The 9,365-nt window shown below is 38.0% G+C and overlaps 1 protein-coding gene across 1 annotated transcript; it reads left to right on the top strand.

Moving 5' to 3' along the window:
- Window positions 1–7,143: 7,143 nt before the first annotated feature.
- Window positions 7,144–8,240, top strand: LOC103524034 (uncharacterized protein C9E9.15-like). Its single transcript, XM_008489042.3, has 2 exons — window positions 7,144–7,664; window positions 7,863–8,240. Exons 1-2 carry the CDS (start codon window positions 7,283–7,285, stop codon window positions 8,138–8,140), a joined length of 660 nt encoding a protein of 219 aa, XP_008487264.1. The 5' UTR covers window positions 7,144–7,282; the 3' UTR covers window positions 8,141–8,240.
- Window positions 8,241–9,365: the final 1,125 nt, after the last annotated feature.

Genomic DNA, 9,365 nt, shown 5'->3' with positions numbered 1-9,365 from the left:
ATTCCAAAGTAACATTGTTCCACATTACATGACCTTACTCTGGTGCGTACCGGATATCAGATTATCTGACATGACAGATTTATTGTATAAGAATTCAAGATTGGGACATAGTCTCCCACTAAACTCACCAATGCAATGGTAGGTACACATTGTGTATCAGATTGAATATCCTATCGTTCCCCCGATCATTGATGTCAGAAGCCACTCCAGGGGCTGCAGGAATAGATAGGTTTGCCCGACCGTCTGTATTCTACAACTCCTTCTGTAGCCTATACTCATGCTATCGCAAAGAACTTCTGTCGTTCCCTGCCGCTCCATCTTTGCGATATCAACAGAAATAAGGCCCGAACATCCACAAGAACGGAGAACCACAAGGTGAACCAACCCGATTTGTGGAGCTCGATATCAACAGTTTCAAGGGATGAGGGATGGTATGTTAACCTTGCCTACTTCACTTACTAGTAATTACACTGAACGTACTCTGTGATTGGATCATTTCCTGCCTCGGCTAGTTATTATCATCAACCGATCAACCTATGACCTATGTATGTACATAAACAAACTTACAAACTAGAAATTACAATTCAAAAATAAACATTGAACATAAGAGTCGATTTTTTGTTTTGATGAGACCGAAAACATGTTTCTAGTAAAGTTTAGTTCACTTTGGCACTTGGGTAAAGCTTGGTTTACTTTGACACTTAGTTAACCGTATACCATGGGAATGAAAAGAAACAGCTGTCTAATCAAATGGAACCAGGGAAAACTTCGGTCCCTACTCGGGGAGATATGACACCTCACCAAACAAGGCAGGTTTCCCTTCTGTACTGTTCTGGTGGATGTCAATTTATAACACAAATTTAATGTTTCACAGATTACACTACTTATAAAAGAAGATTACACTAAAAGAAGCGTATTAAGCTGAAAAATCAACAACAACTGACACTGCTGGAGGTAGGTACATTTTTTTTTTTTTTTTTCATTTTATTTTATTTTGCAGATTTGCAAGCCAATAGATTTTTAGTTTAGCTTTTCGCGGGAAAAAAAATTAAAACGTATTTAAGAAAAACGCCGTGAATTTTAGTTTGCAATGCAATATGCCATTCTTTTTGAAATCGGAACGTTTTTGTCCGTAGGTAATCTGTGAAGTTGTACCTACACCGGACATTTTTAGCAGGACTTCCCGACTGCACGTCCTCATCTGGCAACACTGTATAGGACGCGCCATCAAAAATCAGTTCCACAAAATTCCGCGAGAGCGCAATAGCTAATTCAATATCCCAAATCTCGTCGTTTCTCGTTTTCGACTTGTTTCCACGAGAACTCACGTAAACTATCCACCATTTATTTTTAGTGGGGGACAAAACAAAATGTTTGACGTCCTGCCTTGTATTGTGCATATTTTTTGACAAAAAAGTGAAATTTTTCTACTTTTTACCGTGAAATAATTCAACATAAATATCCATAATCGTTAATTATTGAAGTTGGTTTACCGCGTCAAGTGATTTTCAAGGTTTGGTGCATGATTTCCAAGTGTAAATTGTAGTTTTGAGTGCCGTAAAGGAATGAAAATAAAGTGAAACCCAGATCCGGCTTTTTTGTGTGCTGTGTTTGAGTGATTTTTTTCCATTTTACAAACAGCGTGGCTCGACTTTTTGCTTGAGGAAACGGCAGATATTTATGTTGTCTTATTGAATCTATGAAATCAGGTATGTACAGAACATTTTCCGTGGTTTGGTCGAAGGAAAAAGTGTAAAATTGATCTCCAATTCGTAGAAACAAACGTAGCATTCTCACCTCTCATTAGGTAACTGTAGTGGCACAGGAGTATAAACGAACCATTTTGATGATCTATTTACTTTTGTTGTTATTGGTAAAGCTTGGTGGGATTATTTTATTGATCTACTTTGTCTCTGAGTCAAACCTTTTCACACTTTTGTCAATACAGATTGCTCATTTCAAAATATCTGAATGAAACAGACATTTTCATTTTATAACCTCCAAAGCACTAAACTGAAGCCAAAGCTTTGGTGTTAGTCATTCTGACATAAGAACACATCTAGTCAGGTTAACTGTAATGATTCAAATTTTATGTCCTCCCACATCTTGGGAACTTTTATGACAAATTTTATTTACTGCCAACGTAAAAACTGTTCAATCTGTCACTTGGATTGAACTTCTCAGAAACTAGGAAATACCGTTTGACATTGGTGGAGGTAAAAATTAACAAAGCTCTAAGTCATAAGTGTTCAAATTGAATTTGGACAGTATTAAGTAAAAAGAACCATCCAAAAGCACATGTTAATACTTCAATATGTTTAAATTACTCAACAAATCTGGTCCCAAACTAATTAAAAAGTGTGAAATATGTCTGTTCATAATACAAACAAGTCTATTATTAACTCTACCCTCTTCGCACTCAAGCTCAAAAAGTGTTTTGTAGTACTAAGCACCCAATGTCCATTTGAATGGACAATTTTTTTGGAAACCTCCTTGGCTTGAGCCAAGAAGGTTATTTACAAAATAAAAAAAAATAATAATAATAATAAGTGAAGCACTTTTTATTCATCTATATTCGCCATTTTTGTAGACAAGGTCAAATGTCCATTCAAATGGACACTGAGCACTTATACCTACCTACTACAAAAAATTATTCCTAGCCCGGGCACTTACTACAAAAATTTTGTCCATTCAAATGAACATTGAGTGCAGAGAGGCTACATATTTATTTACTTAAGTTTGTTTCAAACTGCAGAGAAAATAATATTCTTGGAAAGTTGATCTTGTTACACTTTTTGAACTTGGTAAAATGTTCAGTAACACTCAGTAATAATATAAAAAAAAAATACCTCCTTATGTGTACTCACTAAAATACCTGTGTGTCTAAATACTTACGAGATACTTGAATAGGTCTTAAAAGTCCTATAAGGTTCTGCAGCAGTAGCCTATGTAGTACTTGCTATGTCATATTCTGAATTTTTTTATTGAAAACAAATTTCCACATCTTGGCTGGCATTGAATCCACACCCTCCTGTTTATCAGGCAACTGTTTTGACCACTAAGTAAAACATCAAGGAAGGTACTTCATTGAAATTTTCTGTGAAATTGGATTTCGTTCGAGTGGTGGATTTCGTTCGTTTCCATGGAGGTTACCGAGTAATGGATTTTATTTAAATTACTTTAGTCGCGAAGCTGCGCGGACATTAGGTATTACCTAGTTTAAAAGTAGAAAAGGTTATATAGTATTATTAGTATTGAAGCATTACGGGCAAATCATGTGGAACCAAACAGAACCTAAGAAGATTAAAATTAAAACTGAGCTCTTACAAAGTAGGAGCAACTGGAAATGGAGGAGGAAGAAAACGTAAAAGAAAATGATGTGTTTCAGAAAGTTTTTAAAAGTAAAAAGAAGCTAAAGTTAAGGATGAAAAGTTTTTAACAATTTAAACTTTGATTTATCTGGCAAGTGTATGGAAGTACAAAGTATGTTAACTTTGCCACTAGAATTCACTAGATAGTTTCCCTTTTACATTGCTTATGTTGAATTTCTTACAGGGGGGGTATTCTTTCCTCATCCTTCCAACCTCCCCATTGTCCCACCCCCCCCCACCCTGCTTTTGATTTTCTCTTGCTTGCTTCATGATTTGCCTTTGGTTTCGAATATGCTTTCTTCCTCCTTTTTGTCATTTGGTTCTGGTCTCTGTGTCTTTTTTTTTTTAATCTGAAAGTGGGAAAATGGGAATGAAAAACACCCATTGGAATTTCTCCCAGTTGTGGATTCCACTCTTTACCCACAAAATATGTACATGAGACCTTGTTTAGACTGCTGGAGTGAAGGAACTGTTTACCTAGTCTCTTCCTAGCCTTTTCCTATTTAAATGGGGTCAGCATTTCTTGTCAGTCTCTTCCAGACAGCCCTATTCCAGTAGGTATACTCATAATAGATAGCTATTCCAGTAGGTACCTATACTCATAGTACTTTAGTAAGTAGGTAGTAATTCTGAAGGTCCCTCTGCCTCCTGTTCATTGACTTTTGAAGTAGAACAGGGTAGGTATACGAGTATATCACAAGGAATGAATGTGTCAAACTTTGGTTCCACAAACTTTTTGCTCGTAAACTTTGAAGTAGTGGAGCAAAGTTTATTGGGATGTTGAAATGTTTGAAAAGTTTTGGAGTGTTGAAGTAAAGTAGAAGTTGAATAAATTATTTACAAAATGCACACACACACACACACACACACACACACACACACACACACACACAAACACACATATACTGAATGGAGAGGGAGAGAGGCGGGTGTATCGAAATTTTATATTTGTCCTTTCTTTAACCCACTGTTGTCTCATCACTTCTCATCAGTCAGAGGTATCTTCCTTTTCAATCAGTGGTTCTTAACCTACGGTTTTACATAGACTGTGGTCCAAGACAGTTTACACATTTGTACACAGTACCTACAAATGAAGAGAATACAATCGTAATAACATTAATCCTGTCAACTTATTATATAACTCCTCCTCCCTCTCTTTCTCTTCCTTCAAATTCCTTGCTTACTTTCTCCCTTTCCTCCTCCTCCTCCCTTTCCTTCTACTTCTTCTCCTCTTTCTCTTCTTTCCTTCCAATCCCTTGTTTCCTTTCTCCTCCTCCTCCTCCTCCTCCTCCTCCGCCTCCTCCTCCTCCTCCTATTTCTCCTTTCTCCCCCCTCTCTTTTCTTCTGTTTATCATTTCCCCCTCCCATGCTTAAAACTTTAAGTTACAAGGTTTCCCCCTTCCCTCCCTCTCTCCCCTTACCCTTTGGAAAACTTGAAAAAGGTTTGGATATTAGATATTTGTGTTCATAGTGATAATAATGTTGATGATTTTATATTTTCATTCATTTCCACACACCATCATCATCAGCATTATCATTATTATCATATTCATCATCATTGTTAACAGTTCAACAACAAGAAGTATTACAGCACATTATTATTAATATCATTATCAGTTCCTGCTTTGAAGTTTTTCTTCGGGATATGTATGAGCCAGTAGCAAGCGTACAAGCACAATGTACATGGGTAACATGTACGTTTCTGAATAGGTAGGTAACACACAACTCCTCCTTGTTTTCATGGAATTTTGAGCTACTTCTTTCTCCGACTTGGAAAAGTTTCCATAAGTACACGTGTGTTAAATATGTTGCTTATGTGCCATGTGTACACCTATGTGTGTGAACATCATGTTATCAATCAATATCATCTTCTGAAGTATGTACCTACAGTTTGTTCAGATACCTACTCCCATTTGTATGCATTAACCAAGTTAAAAAAAGAATCAAGATGGAGTTAAAATCAAATTTTCAGAGTTCGATGTCAAGAAATTAATAGCTTCGTCACCATTGAGGAATTAAGGGTTAAAGTAGTAATTACAATAGGTACAATGATGCAGGGTTAATAATATTGGAATGATGCTCTAACTAACTAGATAGGAAAATAAAACAATAAGAAGTCGGTAGGTATCTACCTAACTGTTGTAGAGGTAAAATTCTGCATGCATACCTACTGGTAGTAGTATCCGTACGTGTAATTCTGCACATACTTATATAGATTTCCGCACTACTATTGCAACGCTACATGGTTGGTTTGCTATGCACGCAAAACAGGCAAGATGAGAATCTATGTGTGTTGGTACTTTTTAATCACGTGGGCCTTCTATTTTACGCCTGAAAAGTGCTTTGTCCACTGGTAGTTAATTTTGGTCTTAGCTAGTAAGTGGTCCGCTAATCCGCGCCCGCGCCGATTAAAACATCGTTGAGAACCCCTGATCTACAGTCACCAGACTAGACAGATAGAGCTACCTAATAATAATACTTGTACAGCTACAAGTACATAATATAATACCTATCTATCTACTTATAAGTTATATTATAAGTCTCGTATAACAGTTTAGAATATTAGATTGAAGTGATGGAAATGGTAAGAGTGAGTTATGAATTGGATTCGTAACTTAATGGCTTTATTTAGTGGAGACCATACTTATACTTAGTGGATATGGATAGTGGTGGTAAACCTCATTCACACGGATCTAGTAGACAAGTAGACATGCATAGTGGACCGTTCCGTTCCTTATTTTCCTTGTGCAATGAGCCTTGATGGAGGTTTCACGTCACTATATAACTGCTAAGGTCTTGGCGGAGTCTACCTAACGTCACTTGTATCTGCTTGAAGGTAGGTATAAAGGTTTAGACGGGTTTTTACCGACTTTTATTCGGAGACAATCTACCGCCTCCTCACATTAACCTCACTGGCCGTCGACTATGTATGTATGGACACAATCCTAAGAACGGATTTTTCAAAACTCGCAGTGGTGCCCAAATTAGGGACGAAAACGAATAAAAGTATAATATGGTGCCAAAATAGTAGATATATGGTTAGGTAAAACGGTACGTTACGGTCAGGTAAGGTATGGTACGATACGGCACGGTACGGTTAGGGTCAGTCAAGTACGGTCAGGTACAGTTAGGTACGGTACGATATGGTACGGTCAGGTACAGTCAAGTACGGTCAGATACGCTGATACGGTACGTTACGGTCAGATCCTGTACTATATGGTACGATACGGTACGATACGGTACGTTCAGGTGCGGTACGATACGACATAGTCAGGTACGGTCAAGTACGATACGGTACGGTGAGCTACAGTACGATACGGTACGCAATAGTCAGATACGGTACGCAACAGTCAGATACGATTAGGTACAGTCAAGTATAGTCAGGTGCGGTACGATACGGTAAGTTACGCTACGGTCACCTACAGCCATGCCCCTATGCATACGGCCATGCCTCAGCCACGCGCAAGCGGGCGGAGCCTGCTTGTATAATATATGGTTAGTGGTCTGATATAGGTAATGGGGTACCTACTTCTACCTCATTATTATTTGTCAAATAGGTACCTAGTATTAAATGGTACCTACATATTATACCAGGCATGTAAAAGATTGAGAACCCCTGTCTGTATAGGTACTTACGTAACTGTTAACTGATTATAAATGTATTATATTATAAACCTAAACAATATAACATTCATAGGCAGATAACATACCTACCTATTTTAATATGTAGGTACTTTGTTTCGAGGTGGGAATAGGAGAATGGGACCTGTAATCACTATAGTGTTATTAATGACTTGGAATAGTCAACAGTTTAATATTCAGATTACCTGTCTCATTTATTGTATAGTTATTTACAAACTCGTATACCACCTATAAGATAGGTACATAAAGTTATTAGTACGCGGATCATCATGGATGGTACACTGATCATACTCCTCTGTTTCAGTGTTCTGTTCTTACTCTTGCGATTCCATTGGTCTTCCTCTTCCTCCATCATGTCCAGAAATGGCAATACATCTCAGGACGTTGACGGTCTGTTCCTATTTGACTTTAGAAAACTGTCTGACTTGGACCATTGGACTGAAGAGTCGGACACGGTGCGAGAGGTGGGAAAATCAAAAGCCGTATTTCAGCTACAGAAGACACGTCTCTTTCAACGTGCGATTTTTTTCACCCTCTTGAATCCGCAAGAAAACGGGGCAGGCTTTGCCGGATGTCGAACCAACACGAATTTTGACTTCTCCAAGTATGAAAAGCTGCAGGTGTATGGACGAGCTCAGGGCAGTAATGCAGGTGAGTGCCTTAACGTACCTTCTTTCCTATTCATTCGTACCTTCGTCTCAGCTTGGGCAAAAGACCCTATAAGTGAGGTCTACACTTCACAGAATTACTAGTACTACCTAGTGGTAGAAGAATACCCATACAAGCATCATTCAATAGGATAAGGAAAGTTGTGTGATGTTCACACAAGATTTTTATGATTCGTTCTAGGCTACAAAATCGTACTCCGTCACAATGGACTGAACAATGAGCCTAATCCCACCTACGAGCAAATTTTCCAGGCCAAACCTGGTGACCAGTTTCAACTGTTCGACTTGCCTCTGACTGAGTTCAAACCTTTCTATCGAGGTCGCCTTTTACCCGATGCTCCGGCACTGAACAAGGCCAATATCACCAGACTCGGACTTCAGGTGTTTGGAGGGGTGTACATGGACTACAAACAAAAGGGTGTTTCCAGTTTTGAAATCGATTTTATCAGAGCTGTTTGAATTTGAAAAAATTAAACCCGTTTCAGATATTCTTCTTTAAACGTATATTTCTTCTAATAAATTCACAATAGAACAGTTGCATTTGCGTAAAAAATGTGAATAAACCTAAGTACCTACGTAAAAGGTTATGAAAAATCCAAATCTGGGGTCAAAACTTCGAAAAAATAACTTCAAAAGCTTGAAAGTTTAATTTTTATTTGCGGAAAGAGTCGTGACGTCAAAGTTTACGAAATGCACAGAAACGCATGCGCCAGCTTAGTTAGTTTGGTTGGTAGCGCGTCTGCCTTGTAAACGCTAGGTATGCCGCGGCTTCAATTCCCGCCCGGGGCGAATTTTATTCTGAAGGGATAAGGTTCGGCTGGCTTTCTCCTATCCAAAGTGGTACCGTCTCTTGTTCCTAAAGTACAACATTTACCTATGTAGGTACTTAGTGGAACAAGAGAGAAGATTATTGTAAAAGAGAAAGTGAATTATTATCCTGTCTTCCTTCTCTCTTCGATTTCTGGAAGATAAGACCCTAGCAGTTACCTACAGTTCCCTCTCTATCAAACCTCTTCAATAATAATTTATTCCTAAATTTTCTTCTAGACTGGAAAAAAATCTCCATGGTTATATTTACATAAGTACCTATACAGTGCATTCATAAAGTCCCCCCCACCACCTTAATTTTTGAACCGATGAATTTAGAAACCTGAAATTTTGTATACGAGCCTATATTTACCTCCCATCTCTAAAGAATATCCTGGATCCGGCTCTTGGTACTTTTTCAAACTTTATTTTAAATATTCTCTTCACGACATTTTTTTTTTTTTCTTTTTTTTTACTTCAGAGTAAGGAATGTTTTTTGTTCACATCAAGTTCGTGATGTTTCAGTTCTGTACGTACGTTATGACCGGGAGGATAGTTAGGTTTGGACTTTCGGTTGGTAAGATACCGCCATATACCAAAACCTAATAGATCCCCGAATTCTGCTGATGTAATGGAGTCCGCCTGACTGGCTGAGATGTAATTGTGATTACGTGTTGGCATATCTTCTCTAACGAAAATGTGTTCTGTAATTACAGGAATTATTTTGTTTTGCGCTTTTTTTTGTTTTGAATGTGAGGTCATGGGACGGGTCGAGGGATTGTGTATCAGTCTCGCTGTAATCGATAGGTCGGTGTTTCGAGTAATTGTTAAAATCACCGAGTAATTGCTGAATTCTTCCCGTAACATCGAATAGGCA

Source organism: Diaphorina citri, unplaced genomic scaffold (assembly GCF_000475195.1).
Source record: "Diaphorina citri unplaced genomic scaffold, Diaci psyllid genome assembly version 1.1 scaffold87, whole genome shotgun sequence".
Taxonomy (NCBI): Eukaryota; Metazoa; Arthropoda; class Insecta; order Hemiptera; family Psyllidae; genus Diaphorina; species Diaphorina citri.
Note: the sequence above shows the minus strand (reverse complement) of the source record. Positions and strands in the feature narration are given on the sequence as shown.